The sequence below is a fragment of the Ambystoma mexicanum genome, chromosome 6p, assembly GCF_040938575.1.
Source record: "Ambystoma mexicanum isolate Mex_15411 chromosome 6p, UKY_AmexF1_1, whole genome shotgun sequence".
Lineage (NCBI taxonomy): Eukaryota > Metazoa > Chordata > Amphibia > Caudata > Ambystomatidae > Ambystoma > Ambystoma mexicanum.
The window spans coordinates 1032009409-1032036362 of NC_090935.1; the positions used below are offsets into that span (position 1 = coordinate 1032009409).

General features: G+C 48.9%; 1 protein-coding gene across 1 annotated transcript in view; it reads left to right on the plus strand.

Moving 5' to 3' along the window:
• The window catches only part of SPTLC1 (serine palmitoyltransferase long chain base subunit 1), a 1178456-nt gene that overhangs the window by 914166 nt on the left and 237336 nt on the right, over positions 1-26954 (plus strand). Inside the window, exon 12 of the mRNA XM_069625635.1 lies at positions 23500-23554. Coding sequence (XP_069481736.1) covers positions 23500-23554 — 55 coding nt within the window. The remainder of the gene's footprint in view (positions 1-23499; positions 23555-26954) is intronic.

A 26954-nucleotide genomic window follows, 5' to 3' on the forward strand; every position in this document is an offset into this window, starting at 1 on the left:
TACTATCTTGCACATTCAAGGTCCCTTCCAAGGTAACTGCTCTTGGGTGGTGTTGAGAAGGTGTTCTGGGAGTGCGAAGGGGCTGAAGAGAGATGGGTGGTGCTGGTGAGCGGTGTCTGAGTCTGGCCGGGATATGAGCCTCTCCACCCCTTATGGACTGGAAAGCAAGATTGGAGCGCTTTGATTATCCACAGAGACTGAATTCAGGGAGTGAACCTCAGCAAGGAACATGGAGGGTGAAGACCCGGTGTCCACAAAGAGGGACATTGCATCATTATTGGATGAGATCCGGGGGATGAGAGCAGGCATTGGAGGTAAAGTGGACAAAATCAACGTTGGGATTCATAAAATGGGTGAGAGATTGCAAGCCGTGGAAAATAATCAATCATCCCTCGAAACACTGGAAACTGATGGATCTGCGAATGGCAGTTGGAAAGAAGAGAAGGGGAAATAAACCTAAAGATGTACAATTTTGAAAATCGAGAAAGGAGGAATAACCTAAGATTTTTTGGTGTGCCAGAGAGGCAAGGAGAAACAAAGGGACCTACGGAGGGTCATACATGAGGTGGCGAAACATTTGTTTGGAGATGACACCATTGATGAACCTAAGATTGATAAGGTCTGTCCTAGCCCACTTTCATAACTACCTAGACAAACTGAAGATCCTAGAAAAGGCAAGGGTAGAGGGTACGGTGACACAGGGGAATGCAAAAATCACTGTTAAAGACTTGTCCGCCCTTACGTTGGCAAAGAGACTCTTAAGTGCACCCCTTACAAAATGGCTGACTGGGAAGGAGGTGAGATATAGATGGGGCTTCCCCTTCTGCATTTCCATTGAGGTGGATGGATGGCTACAGCTACAAACTGGTCACAGAGGATGCCATCCATAGGATCACAAGCGAATTGACAGGAGAAGGCATGTCCACACCCGAAGAAGGAACAAGGGGACCCGAGGATGGACAGTGGCGTATAAAAGGCTCAACAGGCGCAGGGCGACCAGTTCGAGGACATTTAGGAAGCTGAACACTGGCGGGGGGAGGGGAGGTTGCTCTCCTTTTGGTTCTCAATTATGGATGGGGGATTAGGTAATAGAGAGGGCTTATGATTGTAGGGCGCACTGCGGGGGGGGTTGTTTTTTTTCGAGTTGGGGTAATATTTCCAAGGAGTGTTGGGGAAAGGGGAAGATCGAATGGGATTGGAGAGGTTATGTGGAAAGGGGGGATGTTTAGAAGATTGGGGGGGGGAATCTACAGTTGTAGTAGAATGGGGATGTGACCCAGTGGTTCGGAGCCTATTGGTGGTCTGGTATTCGACCAGTGATAACTAGGAGGGACAGGGCTCTACAGCGTGGGGGGGAAAGTGGGGGGGGGAGGGGAGAAGTGCAGTGTTTGACAGTAGGGGTTTATGGGGGTCTGGTATAGATGTCACACTGATGAAACCTGATATGACCTGAATGGTTTCTACTTGGAATGTGGTGAGGAGATGGCAATTGGGAATAGCTGAACCATGGCGATGGCAGACCTGAGCTTAGGGGAAGGGGGGGACCAACTGCAAATCTTTACATTGAATGTGAAAGGGCTCAACTCTCCGACAGAGGGGATTGGTGGCTAGAGAGTTTAGAAAGGTGGAGATGGTTGTCCTCTTCCTAAAGGAGAGAGTTTTCTTGAGGAGAGGAAAGGACGGTTCCCTGTGGTCTTCTTGAGCAGGTGTATTGGGGGCTGGGGACTCTAGAAAGGGGGCTGGCATCTTGCTACATAGGCGCTTGCGGATGGAGGAGACCAGGGTGTGGAAGGGATGGCACTGGTGTCAGGGCGTATTAAGGGAGTAATTCATCCTTGCAACAATGTATGCCCCCAATAGGGGCATTTGAAATTTGTTGAATCAACGTTGCCCAAGGTGTTGAGTGAGGGAGCAGGGCATCTAATTGGGGGGGTGGGTGGGACGCAAATTCAAAATGTGGGCAGATTAAAGTATGGACAAACGTGCTATGGGTCTTCGGGTGCACCGGCCCCTATGGAGGGGGCAGAGGTATTGCAGACATGTCTAGACTTGAATGAATTACTTGATTTGTGGCGTTCCTTACACCCCCAGGAGAGGGACTACACATTCTACTCCCCGCCACACAGCACTTGCACACAAATAGATTACCTTTGCAGTTCAAGGGGATTATGGGAAGTCACCCTGGGCTCTGAAAATTCATCTGATTACTTGGTCGGATCATCACATGGTTTCCTTGGATTTGTCATGGGCAGGGTTGAGTCGTGGGACTTCGTTATGGGGATGCAATCAATCTTTGTGGAAGGATGTAGTGTTCAGGGAGGAACCTGAGGGGGTAATTAAAGAATATTTCCTTCTTAATGATATGAGGAAAGTGGAACAGGGCACGGTGTGGGATGCAGCGAAATCAACTTGGAGGGGTGTACTGATCAGAAAAGGAGCCTGTAAAAAGAGGCAAAGGAATCTGCTGGAAAATAGGCTGTGTAATGAGATCAGGGCCCTGGAGAAACGGATACAGACGGCAGAGGAGGGAGTGGGAGAATGGGTAGAGGAAGGACTGGGTAAGAGAGAGGAACTGAGGTTGGTGGAGGAAGGCAAGATAAATCGTAAGCTTCCGTTTCTGAAGCAGAAATATTACAAAAAGGGGATAAGGTGGATGCCCTGTTGGCCGCACGTCTGTGTGGACAGCGAGCAGACTGGTAGATATCGGAGGTGTTGAGCAGATGGCAGTTTGTAGGCAAGGGCTGGGGGAATTCTGGATAGTTTTGCCTCCTATGAGGGGTTATATGAGGGAGGGGGGACAGCGGACATGGATGATACAGAGGCTCCCTTAAGGGGGATTTTGCTACCGACATTGACACGACACCAGAGGAGGCTAAGGGGATGGAGGCTCCTATTAATGGGGAGGAGGTTCTAGATGTGATCCAACGCTTACAGCTGGGAAAGGCTCCACGGGAGGATGGATATACCCCAGGCTTTTATAAGTCTTTAATGGGTGTATTAGTCCCACACTTGGTTAAATTGTTTAACAATATCTTGGAGACCAGCCAAGCACAACAACCTCGTTCTTGCAGGCTCTTATTTCAGTTATATCTAAAGAGGGCCGGGACCCCGGGGTGTGCGGGTCGTATCTGCGGATTTCGCTCCTCAATGTGGATGTGAAGATATTCCCTCGAATCCTAGCTTCGAGATTGGAGGCCCATATGCCACGTTTGATCCACTTGGCCAAGTTGGGTTTATAAGAAGGCGGGAAGGTCCAGACACGATGCAGAAAATCTTCTTGATTGAATGGGCCTTTGGTAAGGGAGGTCACCCCATGCTCTTGTTGGTGGATGCAGAAAAGGCCTTCGACAGTCGACTGGCACTTCCTGAATGCTACCCTTCTTAAGTGTTGGATGGGGGATAGATTTTTACAAGGAATCATGGCATTCTACTCAGACCCAAAGTCATGCATGGCAGTGAATGGTGGCTTTTGTCGTTGGTTTGGGGTGGAGCATGAGGAGGGTTGTCCCATATCACCTATCTGGTTTGCTCTTTCTTTGAAACCGTTGACCCAGATGCTGCGCAACGATCCCCGAGTGGAGGGTATATAGATGGGTGGAGCACAATATAAGTTGGGATTGTGTGCGGATGATATGTTGCTGCACCTTCGGAACCACAAAACCTCAGTCCCAACGGTGGTTGAATTGGTAGAGCAATAGTGTTTTTTTTTTCTTCAGGGTTCAAAATTAATAGAGTTTAGTCCATACTGTTCCTGTTGGACCTGGTGGGGGAGGGAGAAATGCAAAGGTTGGCTTTGCTGGGGATGAGGGTCAGTAATGACAAACTGCGTTATCTGGGAATACATGTTACAGAGGAGGTGCAGGGTCTGTATGAGACAAACTCCCCCCCCCCCCTTCCCCTGCTAGTGAAGTTATTTGAGGATCTAGGGAGATGGGGTAAATTAACCATGTCGTGGCTAGGTCGGGTGAATGTTATAAAGATGAATTTCCTTCCCTGGATTCTTTATTTCAGATGATTCCAACTTTGATCCCTGATTCCATTTGAGGGAGGTGAATGGGCGCCTCCTGAAGTTCCTGTCGCAGGGAAAGAAGGCTAGGGTAGCATATGAGGTGTTGCTCCTCCAAAAAGAGATGGGGTGCGCTTCCGGAATTTGTACTTGTATTAGAAGACCGCTCAACTCAGGGTCCAGATCACACATTTGAGGGAGGAGGGGGCGAATCCTCAGTGGTTGGGGCTGGATAATTTTTATTTCCGGCCAGTGACAGTCGGAGAATGGTTGTGGGTCCCAAGGGATAGGATCCAGAGGAGGAATAGAGAGTACCCTATTCCAGGTGTGATTTGCAACATTTGGAGGAGAGGCCCAGAAATGAAGGGAATAATGACTTGGCCCTCACTGTTGAGTCATCTGTGGGCGCCAGGTGTAAGGTACCATATTCTGAACCTGGAAAGGTTTCAGGGTTGGTTTGAGGCAGGCTTGGGGGCAAATGACCAGGAGCTATAGGTTTTCATAACTGTGAAATCAAAATAGCTATAAAAACTGCTGTTTCCTGCTGAGATGTGGAGACATTCTTGAGTGAGAGCTTGGCTGTTAATCTTGCTTTTTCCACCAGTTTATATTACAATAAAGCTGGGTTACCTTGCATTTTGCATACCACAATCCACTCTGTTGTCTCTTTTTTGGCAAATACCAGTTGGAGGGCTATTTGGCGTTTTGACTTCTGTTTCAGTACTCTGATGATCAATGAGCTGGATGTGGTCTCCCGGATGAGGGCCCCCTTATTGGTACCGTTTGGTTTGGAGGGCACTGATGATGAATACAATGGCCTGCCACAACTTACTCACTGTTTGTTACTGGCGGCTAGGGCATGCACTAGAAGAGGCTATTGCTCCCTAGAAAAAAGGAGTGGATAAATGTTGCAAACAATATTTGTGATGGAGAGAATTACAGCGGCAATCCATGGCAGGAGCATGAACATTGAGACAGAATGGGGGGACCTTCTGTCTGCAGTGGTAGCTGGAGGAGAGACATAATAAGGGTCTGTGTGGCCAGAATTGAGAAGGTGCAGTGGCTGAGGGAGACTTGGAGGTGGCGGAAAAGTGAACTAAAGTCTCACGTGCAGGCCAGGATTGAATAGATTATAGTGGACCGTGAACCTATTTAGGTGAGATGGAGGTTACAGTTTATACCAGGGGAGGCGGGTGGAAGGGGGTTAATTGGGGGTATTGAGTAATCTGGCCGGTGTTAAATCTCTTGTGGAGGGATTGTACTGATGTTTGTCCCTTTTTCTGTTTGTATTGTTGAAAATGTAATAAAGTTGAATTGAAAATTTTAATAAAATGCCTAACTCCAACACAAATGTTCAAGAAGGACAGAGTGCCTTATTCCAGCGGGCGGCTCCCTTTCCCTGGATTTCTCTTCCCTCTTTTCCAAGATGTCATTGAATTTCTTTTAATTCAAAATGAAACTGTTCCACAAAAACAACCTGGCTCTTTCTCTTTCTCTTTATCTTGTAAGGATACCCGGTGTACTCTTCTACCAGGTTTACACTCCTTGTTTCCTTGGTTTCATGCAGCCTTTGTCTAGACCCAATATATCCTTCAGGCCCCTTCTAGCTGATGTACTTCTTGCACATTATTCGGTTTGTCCTTGCCTGGTGTGTTTCCCTACCAGGACTTTCCCATGTAAACGCACTTGGACTTGTCTCGCTGGCCAGATCAGCACACTCGATTATATCAGCTGATGACATGTTCGGCTCTAGCAAGGACAACGCCTGTACAGGATTTGGTTCACGATGACAAAAATCTCTTCTATCTACTGTGTTTTTTTTAGTCAGAAATGAGTTTCCTGTGATGACTTTACGCACAACGCCCATGGAGGGGGAGGACCTCCTGGGCGTGCGGGTAAGCCGGATTGCTAGCTTGCTTTGTTCCTACGGAGGTGGCATGCCGTTTGTAAAGTATAGATTCCCCTGGGCATGGGGCACGGAAGATTAGATGTTTAATATACCTCACAAGCAGGCCAGGCTAGAGTAACAGGAGAGATTGAGGAGGAAGGGACTCACTCGCCTATATATTGCCGATGTGAGTGAATATTACCCCACAAAGCAGAAAAGGATGTGAAGCTGCTGCTGCCCGCTGCTCAGCTAAGCAGTCAAGCAGCACACTTACATCACACTTCAGATGTGCCCAGCCGGTGTTTGTAGGCGTTTCTTGTTAAGTGGGTGTGTCTAAGGTCTCGTCTTATTTTGCCAATAACAGTTCATTCCAAATTAACAGTCTGTTGAAGATTGACTAGCAGCCAAGCAGCACACTTCAGATGCGCATGCCCAGATGTGCACAGCTGTTATTTCTAGCTGTTTCTGGGTAAGTGAGCTTGCCTAATGTCTCGTAGTGTTATTTTGCCAACAAATGTTAATCTGGAAACCCATTTCTGCTGGACGTCACTCTTCGAGATGTCACTTGACTAGTCGATCCCCTTTCTTGTCAGTGCGCCCTACAAAGCTGCAGACAAGCAGCAGACCACTTTCTCGAGCCACTTGACTGTACTTTTTGTATCAATCACCTGTTGGTGTAATTAGATGTCTGGGACATTGAGAAGTGTTTCAAACAGCTCCTTGTCTAGAGACAAGGTCACCAAGGAGAGTATTGAACCTTGAGGGATTCCTCAGGTGATAGGGTGGCTTAGTTGCCTTTCTGGATGCCTTGGTGCCCGTGTGAAAGGTAAGCTGCAAACCAGTTGAGAACTGTGCCCAAGATGCCTGTTGCTTTAGCAGGTATGCTAGTCAGTGTGAGCTGATGGCCTGTCGAACATGGCCCCACTATTAAGCAAGAATTAAATTAATACATCTCTGCAGCAAAGCCAGTGCTCAAGTGAGATGCAGCTCCCTGGCAACTCTTGGTCTGCTGGTTAACAACTACATACTCTTACGTCTCGTCTCCTTTCCTCCATACTGCATGGGCCTAGGGACGGAAGATGGAACCTTTTTTCTCCAAAAAAAAGCCTTCCACTTTAAATTTAGAGGCGTGCAGGGGTGCGGCCCTGGGAGCATGCTGTACCCTGACTCTGCCCCCCGGCACCACACCTCACTCCTCTTTTCCACATCGACTGGAACAGGCCGATTTCACCAGTGCTCCTGGGTTTGGCTTCGGCCATGTAATACCACACACTCTTCCCCGGATACTTTCTTCTGTCTTTCTGTCTTCAATCAGGTCATCGGTCCTCTGGCACCACACTCTTCCCCGGCGCAATATCAGCTTCAGCGGGCTTGAGCAGGTGTCCAGCCTGCGAGGGGCCCTTCCCTACATCAGATCCCCACGCTGTTTGCCTCTGCTGCCTTGTCCCCGACCACAGATGGGAGGGTTGTACCGCGTATGACGCACTCTTTGCGTGCCCTGAAGAATAGACCGGGTAGGTGGAGGGAGCTCTTCGAGAAGTCGCCCCCAGAGGACATGAAGGACTTAGTCAAGCATTGATCAAGGCCCAAGGTAGGGCCTCTTTTCCAGTGCACCCCGCAAGGGCAACACCTTCCCAAGGAAACGCCTGAGCATGAGGAACGTTTTAGGTTCTCATACCAGCACGAATACCGAGGCTAATTCAGCTTCAAGCTACCAGACCGAGGGGTCCGTAGATCCTCCCGAAGACAGTGCTGGGACTGGAAGGTTATTTTACCAGGTGTACACCCGGGGGGGCTACTCCCTTGTACCGGCAACATGGCCGAGGGGGCGCCTACACGCAGCACCATCAGCGACTTCATGGTGGGCGACACGCCTTCCAGGCCTCGACCTGAGGTACAGGGCAGGTCTCATGCTCCATCGTCAAGAGTCCTGGAGGAGGCTGAGCCCAGCGAGTCGAGCACCACGACTTCAGCACAGGCATGCAGCTCGACAAGATGGCTGATGTGCCAAACAAGGTGGCCGCTCTTCCGATACTTCCCCTGAGGAATGGTGCAGGTGGGTGGGTGAACGAGTTACAAGGTGGGACTGTGGAAAACCAGGTACGTGGCCTACAGCTTATCCATCAGCAGCGCAGGGCATGTTCCCTCTGCAAACCAACTAGACAGAATACGCACTGGCCTCAGCAGCTACCTGCAATCCTGTCATTATCACTTGCCACCCCACTGGCATGCGAGGACAGGTTCTTCGAAAAGTTCCTTACACTCATGAGATCCCCTCAGATGGGGGCCATCCTCAGGGATGCTATTGGGGACATGCTCCATCCGGCCACGCCGCCCGTTCCCATGGTCATTCCTCCAATGGCTCCAGCGTTGCAGGCCCCCACGCCGGCTCCTTCGATTCTGGCTCCCCTGCCTCCCACAGTTCAGGTGTTTCCGTGCCAGCCTCTGCTGCAGTCTCTGCTCTCAACACCTCAGCCTTCGGCACCCAGCACCCCTCCTCCAGCGCCGGACCATGGTGTACACAGACGAGGAAGAAGACCCCGACACACCATCATCGGCCAGGGCATTCCACAAACTATTTGCGGGGCTGGCTGTGTACCTGTGCCTTCCTCAACCCAAAGTCGAGCAACCAGAGGTCCTCACTCTATGCCCCTCGGCTAGAACAGGGATCCCGATGCAAAAGGACATTGTCGCTTTGGCTAAAAAGGGGTGGCTCAAAGCACATCAACACCTCTGGCCCGGCCATATGCATCGCCACGGACATGAGGACGGACTGGCTCCGAGCTACTAAAATTAACCCGGACGTCCAGGAACGCATATTGTACCTTTCATTCGAGTGTGGCAACCTCTTCCACTCCACCACCGATGAGGAGCTAGATAAAAAGAAAAACAGTTTGCAAACTGCAAAGTCTTTATCCTTAGGAAGGCCACGCGTAAGGTGTACACCCACACATGAGCACTCCGACAAGGGGCAGACGTCTGGAGGGTCCCGTGGCTTCCAAGAGCAGAGGTCCAGGCACCCTGACCGTTCACCAATTCAACACAGGCGTAAACAACAAAAGGGGGTTGGGGGGAGTACAGGCTTTTTTCACTCCCCCTCCTCCGCATCAGCCTCAGAGGGAAAGAAGGCATGATGCGTCCCTTCCGGTCCACGTGTCTCTGATGGGGGGCAGACTTGCCCGTCACGCACAGTTTTGGCATCAGAGGTTCGCAGACCCCTGGATCCCCTCGGTATAGCCACAGGGTACTGCCTACCGATCCCTTCCTCCCCTCCATTCCCACAGATTGGGACAGCAACTCTGTTGGCAGAGATTCGGTCGCTTGTCGAGAGCCAGGCATTGGAAGAAATTCCAGCCTCCCAGCGAGACTCTGGCTTCTACTCCCGGATTTTCGCCATTCAGAAGAACCACCAGGCTGGCCTGAGAGTTCTGTTGGACCTTTCCACCCTTAGCCTCTTCCTCCCTCTTCATAAATTTAAAATGGTTACGCCAGCAGTCCTTGCGTAGATATTGTGCAGGGGAGACTGGATGTGCTCCCTGGATCTGATGGACGCGTATCTACACATCCCGATTTGACAGCCGCATCGTTCCTTCCTGTGGTTTAGGATCATGGGCAGGCATTTCCAATATAAGGTTCTACCCTTCGGCCTCAACTCAGCTCCCAGGGTGTTTACCAGACTCATTCATGCCGTGGCAGCCCTTCTTGGGGCCCAGGGCCACCGTCTCTACCTGTTCCTGGACGACTGGCTCGTCGGGGCCCAATCTCCGGAGGCAGTGTCCCACACATCCTCCACCCTTATGAGCGCACTCCCCGACCTGGGATTTTCGCTCCACCTCAAATCTCAGCTGCGGCCTACGCAGAGACTGACTTTCCTGGGCCTCATATGGGATACGAACCCCGCCACAGTTTTCCCCTCAGAGGACAATCCATCAGGGGGGGCCATTACTCATTTCCCCACCCGACAAGTGATGTCTGCCTGGTGGTACCAGCATCTGTTATGTCTCATGGCAGCGGTCCTACTGGCCGTACCCCATACGAGACTCATGATGAAGAGATTACATCTGCATTTCGCAGCATCTTGGAATCGGGAGCAGGGCTCTCAAGCGGAGTTGGTCAACGTTCCTCGTTCTCTCCACTCGGACCTCACATGGTGCTCCAGGGACTGCAGCCTGCAGACAGGCAAGCCCTTCTGGCAGCCGGCTCCACAGGTCTCCATCACAAAGGACTCCTCGCTCGAGGGCTGGGGGTGGGGGGCACTCTGAGAAACCACAGTGTCCATGGAGTTTGGACCCGGCAGGAGTCCCATATCAACTGGCTGTAACTAAAGGCCATCTGGCTAGCGCTCAAAGCTTTCCTCCCGCTCATTGGGGGCAAGGTCGTCCTCATCCAGACCGAAAATTCCACCACCATGTACTATATCAACAAGCATGGTGGGACCAGGTCACCTCCACTATCAAGCCTAGTGATCAGCATGTGGGAATGGACCCTGGAGAACATCTGCCTGACGGCATCCACCTTCTGGGGGAGTCCAACCTGGAAGCGCATAGGTTCAGCAGACTGGGGGTGGACAATTACGAGTGCCAACTGAACGACCAAGTGCTGCTGGAGATCTTCAGTAGATGCAGGCATCCTTATGTAGACCTTATCGCCTCCTGAGACAACAAGAAGTGCCATCAGTTTGCGTCCTGGCAGGGACAGGGCCCCAGCTCCCTGGCGACGCATTCCAGAAACAGTGGAACAGCATACACTTTACCGCCCACACCCCTGGTTCACAGGGTGATTTGCAAGATAGGAGTCTTGTCAATTCAGCATCATTCTGATGGCTCTGTGGTGGCCAGCGAGACCGTGGTTCTCAGAGCTTCTCAGTCTGTCGGACGGCCACCTATTCACCTTCCATTGGTCCTGCTCATCTTCTGGTGCAGCAGGGAGGGGGGGGGGCAGGGTCATCCACCCCCTGCTTCAGAAATTAGCCCTAGCAGCATGGTTCCTGAACAGGTCACGCTGAAGCACCTTAGCCTATCACAGGCTAACCTAGAGATCATTGAAGGGGCCAGGAGCAAGTCTACCAGAATCCAGTACAAGAGTAAATGGACTAGGTTCTGTCACTGGGCGGACTCTAAGGAGAGCGACCCCTTTACGTGCATGTTGGACGACATGCTCCCCTTCTCTACGCACCTCGCTCACTCAAGCGTGCAGGTGGACACATGCTGCACGTATTTGGCGGCCATAGGAGCCTACAGAAATTCGAAATAGGAAGTCTTCTCCTCTTCCAACCGAATAGTCAAGAGACATTTGACGGGCCTCGCCAGACTCTTGCCATCAAAAGACCACACCCCGTGTGGGACCTCAATATAGTGTTGGGTGCCTTGACGCACAAGCCTTTCGAGGCAATGGTGTCCGTGGACATCAGGTTGGTCACCATTAAAACAGCTCAGTTAGTGGGTCTCACCTCTGCTCGCAGATTCCGCGAGATACAGGCTCTGGTGGCCTCAGAGCCCTATACAACCTTTCACAAGGATAAGGTGGTCCTGCGGACACACCCTGCGTTCCTACCTAAGGTACCCTCTGCTTTCCATCTAAACGAGGAAGTAGTCTTACCTATGTTTTTTGTCGACCTTAATGATGAGCCTCAGAGAGTTTTACACTGTCTGGATGTCAGACACGCTCTGAAATTCAATCTAGACAGGACCAAGGGCTTCTGCAAGTCTGCTCTGTTTGTCACCTTCAGGGAGCGGGGGGGAGTCAAGGGCCGGGTATCAAGCATCCAAGGCATCTATTGCACGATGGATGGTTTCGGCCATCAAGGAGGCCTACGAGGGGCAGCACAAGCCACATCCAGCTAACATGCATGCCCATCCGGTCAGGGCCAAGGCCACGGCATTCCAACGGCAGGTCCCGTGGCAGGTGGTCAGCAGGGAACATGCACCATTTCACTCCGTAGCCCTGCCCTCCGGATTGCTGGTTGTGCAAGTCCATGCATTCAATGACTTTCAGAAAGTGTGCTGCAAAGCTCTTAAATTGTTCCCACCATGATGGCAAAAGGAACAGTAAGAGGACTCATTCAAGATCTCCAGGCAGATGGCAGAGGACCAACTTCCGGCCCTGACGGATAAGTAGTAATGTAAGAGGTCCTGCTTGCCTAGCAATTCCTGTAGGCACCACTCTTCTTAAAAGAAGGAACGTTGGCAGTCTAGGCAAACATCTGTGGAAACTGCTGTGCAGGTGCTATTTCCAACTCAATCCTTTATTCCAGAGGAATACAAGACATTTCAGCTGAAGATGCTAGACCTCTTTGCCAACGCCCCAGTGCAGGTGGCTTTGACCCCTGCTCCAGTGGTGCCCTTGGGACCCTCTGCGCTTGAACAAGCTGGCAGGGATCCTTTGAGGGACTGTGACTGCAACAACAGGCAACTATACGCCTGTGTCCTTGTCATCCAGTCTTAAATGGGCTCTGCTCCCTACGAGTGCGTTTATGTCTAAAATGGAAATAATTTAATCCTGTCCCTTTTGGGCTGGAATCCCTGTGCCCCAGAGATGTGACAGGTTTCCCAGAGTAGTTATGTGGCAATGGGGGAGGGGGCAGTTGGAGTTGTCTTTGAACTGGCAGGAAGCCAGCGGTTTGGCAAAACACTTGGTTTGTCTTTCCCTTCCTTCTAGACCTGAGCTTCAATTCGAACTGACATACATGCTGGATGACTGGCCCACTCGTGCCTGTTCCAAGTGTTTGGTGGTTCACGTTGTGACAGCCAACTTTCGACATCCATGTTTCTGTCTTTGCACCATGACCGGGAGAGCAAGAGATTGGACGCATGGGGGGTAGGAAGGTTTTTACCTTTGGTAGCCTTGGCCTGGGGGCGTTTAACGCTTCCTGTGCCCCAGCCACATTTTCTTTAGGCATCTGGTCGGAGGTCTTGGTGGGGGTTCGGGGGGGGACTTCCAAGAGTCTCCCATCCGGCAACAGGAGAGGTTTTTTGCACCCTTGTTTAGGATGGTAGGGAGGCATTGTGACAGATGCTGCAATCAGTCTTGACACAGCTAACTATGTGGTATGAGCGATGACCACTGGAACTGTGATGACACTCCTGGATACAAACCTTTGGGTGCACCCAGGACATTAATGCACAGCTATTAGATATGCCTTTTGAAATATATTACCTTTTCAGGGACAAAGCGGACTCCCTCTTCCTGAGCCTCCATGGCCAGGGCATAGTCCTTAAGCCTAGGGGTACAGCAACCTTTGGATCCGGCTAACAGGGGAAGAAGGTTTCATCCCTTTACTCTTCTATGTCTGCCATTCAAGGGGACTAGTGCCCTCAAGCAAGCAGCAGACCCATTGTCTCCCCAGTGGAAGAGGCCATGGAGCACCAAGGGAATGGTGCTCCACCTTAACTGTGCCCTCTTCTGCCCCAGGTGTGAATCCTCTACATTAGATGGCTTACATCACCACTTTACAGTGGGAATAGGTCTTCCCTGTTCAACGAAGCGTGTTGTCGCACCATGTCCGGCACTTGGGCCCTGCAGGCCATTCACCAAGGTTGTCTCCTCGTTGCTCACCACCATCGAGACCATTCAACTTCCATCCCCTCTTTTACACCGGACCATCTCCTTTTAGAGGAAATTAGTCGGATTCTGGTGAGGTGCAATTGAACAGGTGCGGTGCTTGAAATGTGGAAGGAGCTGGTATGCCAATCATTTTCTGGTTCCAACAAAGGGCGTCCCATCTTGGATCTGAGGCTTTTGTATATGTACTTAAAGAAGGACAAATTCAAAATGAAGTCTCTGGCCCAGATCCATCCAGCGCTCGATTTGCAGGACTGGTTGGTGTCCATGTATCTTTTAAATGTCTATTTCCATGTGCTGATTCATCTCAAGCACAGGAAGTATCTGAGGATTGTGTTGTACTCTTCCCACAAAGAATTCAAGACCCTCCCAATCTGTCTCTCTTTGGCTCCCATGGTCTTGATAAAGCTGCTGGCGGGAGTTGCGGCTCACCTCTGAAGGGAAAGCCTACACGTCTTTCCCTACCTGGACAACTGGCTTGTCCGAACTCAGTCCCCAGATTAGGTGTCAGCACATCTGCACTGTGCATGCAACCTGTTGCACAGGTTGGGTTCCTCCCGGTACTTCAGCATGTCTCTGATTGCCCTTTCCGAGACCCTCCGATTTATTGGTGTGGTCCTCCTGCACACTCACCTGGGCAGTGCTTTCTCAGCCAAGGATCCAGTGGTGAAGATCTTCCAGATTGATTGTTCTTTAATCCTAGAAGCAACTTCTTGACTTGGCCTTGTTGGATCTCATGGCTACCTGCGATCGTTTGGTGCTGGACCTTGTGTGGTAGTCCCTGTGAGACAACCTGTTGAAGGGGAGGTTGCTTTGACAAACCTGGCCCTAGCTGACAGTTACAGATGTGTTCTCGAAAGGCTTGGGGCCATTCACCTTTTAGAACTGACAGTGCACTGACTGTGGTCTTCCTCTAAATCCCTAACACATCAACTTGCTGGAATTGAGGACGATCAGGCTTGTTCTGGTTGCCTTCCTGCCCTCTGTGAAGGGCAGGTGTAGGCTGGGGCCTGATGACAAACACAGTGAGCATGCATTAACGCAACAGGCAAGGTGGCTTAGGGTCCATAGGCATTCACATTGTGGTTCTTTGCTCTGGGGAACGTGTCTCTGACAGTGAACCGTTTAGCTGGAGCAGAGAACATTACAGCGGGTGCCTTGAGGATAGACTTTAGCCTCCGATTAGTGGGAGCTCTACCAAGAGGATGTGGTACCCGGAGCTTGAATATGTCCATCTGCCATCCCTGGCAACTCCTGAGGAGAGTGGACTTACTCTCGCAGTTGGGAGGGTGGGACCTTCATTCACCTGCCAACCTTCCGACTGCGGAGAGGCTGAGATACCAGGAGTGGGATTTCTTGGATGGTGTCCTGCATGTGCTCACCTCGGCTCGTAAGTCTGTCACCAAGTCCATTTTTGCCTGCAGCTGGTGTAACTTCTCATCTTAGTTCTAGAAATGGATCTGGGACCTTTTAGTCTTCCTATATCCTCTGTGTTGGATTCTCTGCTTTCTTTGTAAAGGGAGACCTGGCCGTTCTCTCAATTCTTTTCCCAAATTGAACTTTATTAGTATTTTTCAAACAAATAAAAAGGCCTCCGGTTAAACTGTTTTACATTGTATCCAATTCTATAAAGACATTTTACAATATGCTCCCTCATTAATTTCCCGACCCCTTAATTCACACTGTGTACCTTTACCTTTATATTCAAATCTGTTGTGACATTTCAACCATGGTAAGATTCTACTTGACAATATCTCCATTATGTTCACAGGATGCACCATCCTACTTCTACCTCTCCTAGGAATCTTTACTCTTGTATTTCGTTATACTCTTCCTCTGTGTGCCTCTAGGATTTCTGTACCATATGTGTGTTTTCCATAACCAAGATGTTGCAAGGCTTAGTAACCCACTATGTTTTTGATGTAATTCTTCCACCTTTCCACATTCTTGCCAGGCTTACCCTTCCGGCTAATCACAAGTTATGTACCATGTGACTCAGTGCAGTATTTCCCCCCCATCTTCATAACTCAACCCAAAGAGGAAAAGTGGGTCACAAAGGGAATCCCATTTGTTTTTCCACGCATGTCCAGTTTGTGTATCCAGTAAAGGTCTTCATGCCATATTTCATTTTTTAAAGATATCTGAACCAAGGTTCTCTTTTAAAATTTATTTTTTGTTTTGTATTTATTCTTCTACTTTCTTTTTTACTTTACAATTCACACTGTTTTTCAGGGATTGTTAAATCAGTTTCCCCCACGCCAGTTTATTGTTCCAGCGTAGGATTTTTTGAAAGATTTTTAAACTCTTTATTTCTCATTTTCAACAAGTAACAATAAACAGAATTAACATCCTAGGTCATTGAATTGAAAAATACATAACAGTGGAAAACAAAATAAAACACAATTCCAAACCATAACTCTGTATTCCAACATATGAAACTTAGGACTAACCTAAAACAACGCCAGATGTATCAAACAAATGACAACAAACAAGTAAGACCACACAAAACAACCACATAGACCACACAAACCCCCTCCCCTTATATTAATGCTAATAGACCAATGCACTAGCATAGGATTTTAACTTGCTGTTCAATTTTACTTGTGTTCACTCCACTTGTGCCCCTGCATTCATATTCTTTAAGGTTGCTCACCTTTAAAGTGATTTTGCTTATATTTATTTATTTATTCGGATTTATTTAAAGCGCCCATCAGCCCGGGGGCATCGTGGCGCTGTTACATGAGTACATACATAGTCTGGTTACAATGGAAGGAAGATGGTTACAAAGCAATTTTCATTACAGGAAGCATTTCGTGTCGAACACTTTTCGTATCAGATGTGTGCGAGCTGAAGTGGGTGAAGGGAAGGTGGAGTTAGCTGAATAGCGTGGTTTTGAGGGATTTGCGAAAGAGATACAGAGATGGTTCTGCTCTGAGCGAGTTGGGGAGGGCATTGCAGAGCTTAGGTGCTATGTGAGGGAAGCCAATGCCGCCGGCTTTGGCTCTTTTTACAGTGGGTACTTGGAGTTGGTTGGCGTGATGACTTCTTCTGGGGCGGACGGAGGAGTTCTTGGTTATAGTTTCAGATAGGTAGGGGGGTGCTGTGTGGTTGATGCATTTGTGTGTGAGGGTGAGGATTTTAAAGTTGATCCTTTCCTTGACTGGGAGCCAGTGGACGCGTCTTCTGGCCTGAGATATGGTCAGTTTTGGGAATGTGTAGTGCAGCACGTAGGGCATTGTTTTGCACTATTTGGAGCCTGTTTAGGTTTTTTGATGAGGTGCCTGCCAGGAGGGCGTTACAGTAGTCCATTCTGGCTCCTATAGTAGCTCTGGCTATGGAGAGGCAGTTGGGCGTGGTGAGGTAGGGTTTTATGGCATAGATGAGTTTGGTAGTCAGAGCAGAAGCTGAGGCAATGGCGCTGGTTTGTCTTGTCATAGAGAGTGTCGCGTCAATGTAGACTCCTAAGGTCTTGACGGCAGAGGAGACAGGAATGCTAATACTGTCGATGATCATGTGCGAATAATCGGGGCTGAGTTTGGTTAGAGTTTCGTTAGGGGCTAGGATGATGATTTCGGTTTTGTCTCCGTTTAGGCAGAGACCATGGATAGCCATCCATGTTTGGATAGTCGAATAGATTTTGCGGAGGGCTTCTGAGTCAAGGTCGTAGTCTCCAGAGAGGGGGAGGAGGACCTGCGTGTCATCAGCGTAGTTTGTGTACGCTATGTTGAGGGAGTCCAGTAAGTGAAAGAGGGGTTTGGTGAATAGGTTGTAGAGGGTCGGTGCGGTGCAGGACCCTTGTGGGACTCCACAATTGATAGTGGTGGGGGGGGTGCTATCCTGGTCAGAGTATACTTTCATGGCCCTGCCTTCAAGGAAGGATGTGATCCACGTGGTAGCCTTGTGAGAGAAGTGTGCAGCATTGGAGAGGTGCGATGTGAGAATGCTGTGGTCGACCAGATCGAATGCTGCAGAAAGGTTGAGTAGGAGGAGGAGGGCAGGTTTGCCTGTGTCCATTATTTTAGTAATTTGATTTTTAAATCTAGAAGAGCAGATTCAGTTCCATGGCCTTTGCGGAAACCTGACTGTCTTTTGCCTAGGATGGTGTTGGTTTCCAGGTAGTGTTGGATTTGATTGTGTGCGGCTTTGTCTAGGATTTTAAGGAGAAAGGGGACGGTGGTGATGGGGCGATAGTTGTTAGGGGAGGAAGGATCGAGAGAGGGTTTTTTTAGGAGCGGGCGGACCCAGGCTTCTTTTAGGCATTGTGGTACACTTCCAGATGCGAAAGAGGCATTGATAAAAGCCGTGATGATGGGGGTGAGGTATTCTGCGCACTCTTTGATTACGGAGGGTGGGCAGATATCCCCTTTGCATGTGGAGGGTTTGATTTTTTTTAAGGAGGTCCTTGACTTCCGTCTCAGAGACTTCTCTGAAGGCAAAAAGGGGTGTTTGTGAAGGAGAGATGTAGGTGAGAGGTATGGGCGGGCAGGTGGGGGTGTTGAGAGCTTTGCGTTGGGAGGCTATTTTGTCTTGGAGTAATTTAACTTTGTTGAGGAGAGCAGCCTGGATGCCTGTACACCATGCTTCATCCTTGATGATTTCGTCTGGGCTGGAGGCTGGTGTGGTGAGTTCTTTGAATATGGAGAAAATTTCTCTTGATTTGGAACTGGCAGTAGTGATTCTCTGGTTGTAGGATTCGGATTTAGCAAGGAATATGGCTTTTTTGTAGGTCAGAGAGATCTCTTTAAAGTCATTAAGCGAGGATTGGTTAGGCGCTGCTTGCCACCTGGATAGGGCTTTGCGTTTCTTAGTGCGTAGGACGGATAGTTCTTCAGTGGACCAGGAATTGCAGTGTATTGATTTTTTCCCTTTTTTTCTTCTAGCGGGCCAATGAAATCGATGGCTTGAGTGAGTGTGCTGGAGTAGATGTTGGCTAGAGATGTAGGGTCAAGGGGGAATGGATGCTTGAGTTGCGGGGTATCAAGGAGAGGGGCGAGGTTGGCAGAAGTGAGTTTTTTGGAGCTTCTTACTTTAGCGGGTGGGGCATGAGTTAAGGATTTATGAGTGGGCGTGGTAGGAATGGTGAATTGGATGAGGTGATGGTCCGTCCATGGAAGGGCTGAGATGGAGCTAATTGCAGATGAGCAGTTGTGATCAGCTAGCCAGTCAATGGATCTGCCTTTGCTGTGAGTGGGTGCAGTAATTTTGTGTTCGAACCCCATGTTAGATAATTCTTTGGCTAAATTTGCGGCTGCTTTGTCCTTCGGGTCAGCTAAGCCAAGATTAATGTCCCCTAGAAGGATGCTTTTGGTGGTGCCTTTGAGGTTGTTGCCTATGTTTTGGAGGAGTTGCTTTTGGTAGTCAAGGGGAGATCCTGGTGGTCTGTAGGTGATAAAGAAGTTTATGGTGCAATTAGGTGAAAGGGCTAGTTTGGCAGTGAGGAGATCGGCGTTATTGTCCCATTGTTGATTACACATTCTTATGGAGAGGGTGTCCTTAAAGGTGAGGGCGACGCCGCCACCAATTTGTAAGTTTTCACGGTCCTGTCTAAGGATGGTATCGTTTTCAGGGAGAGCGAGGTGAATGGAGGGACTGGAGGCTTCATGGAGCCAGGTTTCGGAAATGGCAAGTATGTAGAGATTGTGGGTGGTGATAAGGTCATTGATTTCAATGGCATGGGCATGGACAGAGCGCGCGTTGATGAGAGCGCATCTTAAGTTTGGATGTAGAGTGTGTGTGTTGGTGGTGCTGGGGGTGGGCGGTGTGAATATGGGTGTGTGAGGCTTGGGCGTGGCACATGCAGTGTGATGCGAGCTAAGGTAGTGAGCGTGGTCAGGGAAGGAGGTCTGGGCGGCTGGAGTATGGGTGCGAGAGCTGAGTCTGTGGTTCCTGTGGAGTGTGGAGTACTGCGGAGAGTAAGGAGGTGTTTGGTGCGAGTTCTTAGTCTACAGAGCCTGAGGTGGAGTGGGTGGTGTCCGACCGGATCGGTAAGGAGGTTGAAAGTGGGATGGAGTGCATATGACAGTGTGTTGTGTATGAGATCAGATGGTGGGGTAGGGCAAAGGTGGGCATGTTGGTCTGGGTGCGCATGCAGCATGTTGCAGGTGGCCAGAAAGGAGAGGGATGTGAGAAAGATGGAAAAAGTGGAAGGGAGGTATGTAGGCGCTTTGGGGTGGGGGCTAGGGGGCTGCATTGGTAAACAAGAGATGTACAGGTAGGTGGGCAAGAACGCTGTTGGTCAGATCACAAAGTAAATCGGGGCAGTTTGGGGCAGTCAATATCACAAAAGAGCAATTTGACCAAGGGGCACAACACTACTGAAATGTGGTCTGTGGGCGACCATAGGGCACAATACAATTCTAAACTTGTCTGTAGGCGACCATGGGGCACAACACAACTGAAATGTGGTCTGTGGGCGACCAAAGGGCACAATACAATTCTAAACTGGTCTGTAGGCGACCATGGGGCACAACACAACTGAAATGTGGTCTGTGGGCGACCATAGGGCACAATACAATTCTAAACTGGTCTGTAGGCGACCATGGGGCACAACACAACTGAAATGTGGTCTGTGGGCGACCATAGGGCACAATACAATTCTAAACTGGTCTGGAGGCGACCAAGGGGCAAAACACAACAGAAAATGTGGTCTGTGGGCGACCATAGGGAACAATACAATTCTAAACTGGTCTGTAGGCGACCATGGGGCACAATTCACTTGTGGGTTACCGTGAGGCACAACACCAGGCATAGCATGAACCGTATAACGATCAAAAAGCACAACATAGGACAAAGGGTGTCTGATCCAGGGCATGGGGCATAGCACGTGACAGGGGTAACAGGGGAGCACTACTGTAGCTAGTTATAGCATAGCAGTTTAGCAGTAACAGTACTCGCGTGGTTTAATGTCCAGTATATATACGATCATCCGCGTTCAGTGCTTTACAAAAGTTTTTCCTTAATGCAGAGTTTGCCTGTGAACTTTGCGTGGGGAATCGGGGGTCTATCAGTAACAGTAGCTCCCCGGAGCGAACAGGGGCAGAACAGGGCCTTATACTGGCCTTCGACTGGCCGCCGGCTATTCCGCCTGCCGGCGGAAGTTCGAGTTTAAATGAACTCGTTGCTAGGCGACCGGGGGAAGCCATCACTTCTGCAAGATTGGCTAGTTGAGCTCCAGTCATTACCTGTTAAACTCTAAAGATAAGGTGACATTGATAGCGTGAGGCTGTCGGTCCTTCCGATGGTGGTCTTGGACTTCCATCCTTCCCAAAAGATCAATTTTCCTGTGTTTTTTCATCCACCCACTCTTTTAAGGCAGGCAAGCAGATCTTTCATCTGGATCTGGTGTAGGTTCTTACAGAGCTTCTCAGTCGAGGAATGTCAAGACAGATGACCAATTATTTGTGAGTTATGCTGGTACATGTGCTGGCAGGGCTGTGACTTAACTGACCCTTCCAAGGTTGCGCCTTCTGTGCATTTTGGAATTATATAATAAGTTTATTTATACAGCGCCTATACACAAGGTGTTTCAAAGCACTTCAAGGCAAGGGAGGGAACAAAGGAAAATACAAAGACATTCTTGCAGGCCATGAACAGTAAGGATGTGAAATTAACTATCATACTCGGCATGACGACATTTCAGATAGTGCAAGAGCTAAGACATAGATAAGGAAGGGAGGGGGAGAGTGGGGAGGAAATGGAAACTGACGGGCGACTACCGTACTAGGCCTGACAACATTTCTGGTGGAGCCGTACAAGACAAAAGGTGAGGGAGAGGGGTGCAGAAAGGGAGGGGAGGAACAAAACCAGCGTCTATCGTACTAGGCCTGACGACTTTTCAGATAGTGCTGGAGGGGGGACGGCGGGCGGAAATGAGTAAGGGGAGGGGGGAGAGGGGAGGAGACAGACGAGGTGGCTACCATACTAGGTCCAGGGACAATTCTGATAGAGTAAGTGCATAGAACAAAGTAAGGGGAGGAGATGGGAAAAGGGAGAAAGGGAGAGGAGGAGAGAACAGAGTAAGCAGTCAAAAAGAGTGGAGAAGCAAGAGGGGAGAGCAAATTCAATTGCAGAAGTCATTAGTAACACATAATGTTGCAAGCCTGGATACAAGATGAAGATGGAAACAGCATGATTCAGGGCCACCATGAGAAAGCGTGACGCACCGTGAGTCAATGAAGTCCATAAAAGTAAAATCCAGCATTGGCCACAAGACGGTGATGGTGAAACCAGACTGTATCAGGATATTCTGAAGTAGGCTGGAGGGGGGCAGGGGAACACCTGTGTGCGAGAAGGGGTGGGGGGGTCACAAGGGAACATCACGGGAGGACCAGAGGTGTGGGGATGGCCTGTGGGGACAGGGGGAGTAAACACATGTTGGTGCATGCTTACCTGCTATCTGAGCAGGGATTCGGGCCCTGAACCCTCCTGGTCCAAACAGGAATTGCCCTTTTCTATGTCTGCCCTTCGACTCGGACACCCTTGGTTTAAGAGTTAAGAGCAGGAAGGAAGAGGCAGGGCTAACAAGGTGTGTGGTGCTTATGCCAGGTGACCAAGATCCACCTGCACCTGCTCCCCCTCTGCAAAGGAAAAGAGGCTGGTGGGCTCCATAAGTAGGGAAAAAGAGCGGCAACCAGGAAGGCACCAGAGGGGCGGGGCTTACGCCAGGTGACCAAGATCCACTTGCACCTGCTCCCCATCTGCAAAGGAAAAGAGGCTGGAGGGCTCCTTAAGTAGGGAAGAAGAGCGGCAACCAGGAAGGCACCAGGTGCTGTGATCTGGCTAGGAAGGATGTGCCTGAGGTCTCTGGCCTCGGTCAACCAGAGGGCCCGACTGCCACTGCTGCGCTGCAAAGAGGAATCCCTGTCCTGGATAGTATTCAAAGTGACCCTGGGTCTTGCCGCATACGTTTGCCAAACATTACTGATTGGATTCTGTTTCTGGGCAGAACACTCACTTCTGTAGTCCTCCAGAGTTTTCTGGTTTAGGTGGTGTACTCTTGCTCTCCTTCCTCTCTAGATCTGTGTACTGCTATGAGAGTATCATAGGTGTGGGATCTGTGGGAGGAAGGAATCAATTAGAAGAGCAAATTACTTGCATTACTTATAACTTAGTAATGTTCTTTCTGATGGATGTTCCTCTTACGGATTCCATATTGCCCTCCCTGGGTGCCCCTCTTGGCGGATAACTAGTACACCTCAAATGTTTTGCGTTTGCAGCACCTCGCTATATACTGACCCTTAAATCCTGTGTGGAATGGGGCACATTGAGGTGTCTGGAACAGACGCAGAGCCGCACTGCCCTCCCCACACCCCCTTGCTGGCAAAACAGTTTCCAAAGATAAGCTGCGATAGAGATGGAATGTCATAGATAAGGTCAGAAAGAACATTAGAGGTAAGTGATTTGTTTTTCTGTTTTGTTTGCCCCAATTCAGAGGTTCTGATGTAATTCTTTCAACCTTGTTCTTATGACTGTCTACCCTTGTATTACTGGCAATATATTGACCATCCCCTTTTTTGTCACCTTTGATCTTCCCAGTTTGATCCCACTTGTACGAGTTTGCACCTATACCCATTTTCCCTGCTGCTAATCCTAACCCCTCTGTTAGCCTTTGCACACACAATTGTGCATTATTCTTATTTCAGCAGTCTTTATTTAGTTTTGTTTTCCGAATGGGTAGTACATACTTGAGACAACAGCCTCTCCTACAACTGGAAATAACGTTTTGTAAACCTTACATCAGTTAATTTACATTTGGACACTACCGGTTCTACACACGGTTCTGAAAAACACAGATATAATATAGGAATGTATTACTGTGTTGGGTTTGTAGTTTTTTTTTTCTTCAGTTAACACCAGTTTTGCCTTCTGGCTGCGGAAGGAAGTTTTAAGACCTCATCTTGTTATATATTATATGCTGCTGCATCAAAAAAAAAATGATTTTGTATTTTTTTGTACATCTTTATGACCAGATGCACAACTTGGATAGGTATAGTACATCCATTTCACTATTAATAGCACATAATGTCTTTTTCTATTTGTCTGGCAGATATTTTCTGTGTTTTGAGGGGAAAGTGCAAACGAATTCATACTGCTTTACAGAGGTAAGTTTGATTGGTGTAAAGAAAATCAAAGTTTAAAGTGAATAAAGATTCTCTCATCTTACATTGTCATTGCATTTTGTAAGTTAAGCTACCTGCTGTAGGTGATTACAAGGTCTCATATCTTATCAATTTTAGACGTGAATAGAACGTGTTTGAAATTTAGGTTTTTATTGAGCATTTTCATGTGGTGTCTGGCATTCAGTGTTTCTCATTTGATATTTATACACGGGATGGTGTACATGTAAAAAGGTTGGTAAAAAATGTTACAATCCCTCTGAGATAAAAAGGAGTGTTGCTGTTCTGGAACCACCACATAACTCTTTTAATAAAGTTTACATTTACCTTGAACTTAGTTGGAGTAGAAAGGGTGTAGCTGTTCAGTGGTGCACTTCTATTTTCCACGTGTATTGGCAGCTTTTTCAAATTCACTTTCATCACTCATTTTGCATTGATTTATTTTTACGGAAACATTTGAACATTGACTGCACCAAATTGGCTAATTGCATTTTACACCGGTTTTCTGGAATAGAAAGTTTTAGTAGATACTAGATATGGTAATTCATGTGGTTTTAAATACAATTATTAATATGCTAATGTTACGGTAGCCTCTCTAAAATTGTTCTCCATCAAGAATCCTGATCCAAATCCAGCAGCGGTGTAAAGTCTGATACTTCATTGTAGGTCATTGACCATGAAGAACTATAAACGTGTATGCTTTACGCTTGGGATGCACAGTAAAACTTTACGTGGTTCATTGGCAGTTGTCTTGCCTTTAAATTGCCAGGTCCTGGGATCCCAACAGTGCCAGCAGCTCATTCTTTTCAGAACGGTTTCATAAACTCAGTGCTGCCTTCCTTAAGATCCTCCTGTTTGGAAAGTTGCTGTGTTCTGGCCATTCTCCTGAACGTGGTCACCCTGTTTTTCCAGATGGGGCATTACTATAATAGTCTCACCCCTCCAATGTTGATACCGTGGTAATCCCATTGTCCCTGAACCTAAGTGGGGTTCTTAAGTCTGCATCTTTCCTCATATTTATCTGAAGAAAATAGTCTATGTTGGAAATAGTTCCCCAATCGATTCACGATGGTGGGAGACATCCTCTCTGGTATTTTTCCTGCTGATACTGACAATATAGAGATGCTCAGTGTTGCACCCATGGGGCTTTTCTTGTATGAGTTCCTGACATCACCCTGTCTTTCCGGAGGAGCTCCTAGTTATGCACTAATTCCGGTACCACCCTTATGGCCTGTTTGACTGAGATTCGTTTTTATTTTGAAAACAAAATATTGGTCTCGTTATTTTCAAGAAAGTATATTTTGGGCAAATTGCACAAATTCTTCTTACATAAGGCTCTTTTGATATGAATCGTAAGGTCACCAGGCACCTGTGTCGGAAACAGACTCTTCTCAATGCCAAGGCATTCAGTCGATATGTAATCTCATGAGAAGCTACCAGGGTGCTCACCTATACCAGGATTCTGTTTCTGCCCACCTCATTGGCAAAACCGGGAAATGGGGCTTATAATCCCTCACTTGTTGGGCCTCATTGTTACAGTTTATCAACCAGTGGTGGGTTTTTTCCTTCAGTTCAGTTCTGGCCTGGGGTGCGATTATTGTAACATATTTACCCCTTAAGCTACAAAGGTTTGCCCTATATGCCAACATGCCCCATTCCATTTGGGAGAGACTAGTCTGCTCCTGGTTTTTAACTTTGTATTTGGGACTTTTCATCCTGGGTTTCCCAATCATAAACCTAGGACTATGAATCCCAAAATGCAAAGTTAAAACCGGGAGTGGACTAGCATCTCCTAAATGGAATGGGGCATGGATGGTGTGAACACCCACTGACTTCTAAACTTTGTTGGGAGATCTAACATCCTCCCCTTTTTCCTCCTCTTTCTCTCCCTCTCCCCTACTAACCTTCCCTTGCTCTGGCTGCTGAGTGTCCTCTAAGTCTTCAGGACACCAACCACCACCCCCCTGACCAGTCCTCTTGCACTTGCCGCCTGGCCCAACTTGCACTGCTGCTTGGCTAACCTTGCACTTCCGGGCTGGGATTGCCCCCTGTAGTCACAGCCTTACTCGCACTTAACTCGGGACCCCGCTGCTCTTGGTGCACTTCTCCCTGTACCCTCACCCCTACACTTCTTATTGCGCACTTGCACAATCTCATTGGCACAACGCCTAGAAAGATTGTTGTCTTGTCTTCCCTTCTTCCCCCTACCTTCCCTTTTGCGTCTTGAAATACTTGTGTATAGGCATATAATAAATAAAAAATCCATCAATCTACAAACAAGTTGTATTCTCCCAATTGCATGTTTAATTTGTTAATGTGCAATGTGACATATTTCAGGCAGCTATGGGCAGGAAGCACACAATCTTCCACTGGTGAAATTGGACTGCACATTGTTTATGCAGGGGGGTGTCACCAGGTTGATGCACCATATAGGAATTGTATGTAAGAATAGTACAATACCCTAAGCACCCTGCTTTCTTGCCTCATAGTTTTTAACAGCTTTGGGAGCAAGTAGGGGATACAATGTATGTAACTGCAACTTCGAGGGGATTGGGTCCTCCAACGTATTCCATATCTATGACAGTAATCACCACAGCTGTGCTGCTTCGGAAAATCTTCGGCTCCTGCGTCAATGACGTCGATACGCCACCCTCGAGGACCTCATCCAACGGCCGATGTCACTGGATGTTATAAGTAGGACGCATGACACCCGTAGCCTCAGTTCCGTTTTTTCTGCGTGTTCGCTTCGGGAATCTCGGCACGCCTCGACTCTTTGGAGTTTCTGTTGCTTTCTCGGTTCTTCGAACCTGTTTGTTACTTAATTTCTTCGTGAAGATGTCTACCTCGTCTTCCACACCGCGTCCGGGCTTTAAGAAGTGTGGGGACTGTGGGTCCAAGATGTCGGTCACGGACTCGAACGACGCCTGCCTCTGGTGCCTCGGGGAGGCCCATGACACAGATGACTGTGTCGACTGCCAGTCGCTCACGTCGAAAGCTCTGCGTGAGCGCAAGAAGTTATCGGTAGGTAAGGTGTCCAAGCCCCGGAAGTCGAAGTCTGCGGGGCTTTCGACGGACGACTCGAGGGGCGACTCTCCACGTCGTTGTCGGAAGTCCAGTGGGTCTCGGTCCCGGAAGCGCCGTCATCGGTCGCCTTCCCTGTCCTCATCCGAGGACTCCGCCCGTCGGCGGGTCGCTTACCCCACCAAGCATGCGACACCGGAGGAATGGGCTTGCTTCGGGAAGAAAATGTTGGCGATTCTCGAATCATAGGGCACTGGTCCGTCCGTGCCTCCGAGTGGGGTCGGTCGTGACCAGCCGAGAGCTGCCGCTCGCACGCCTTCGGGCTCGGGTGGTCGTCACGATTCTCGGGAAAGGTCCCGCTCGG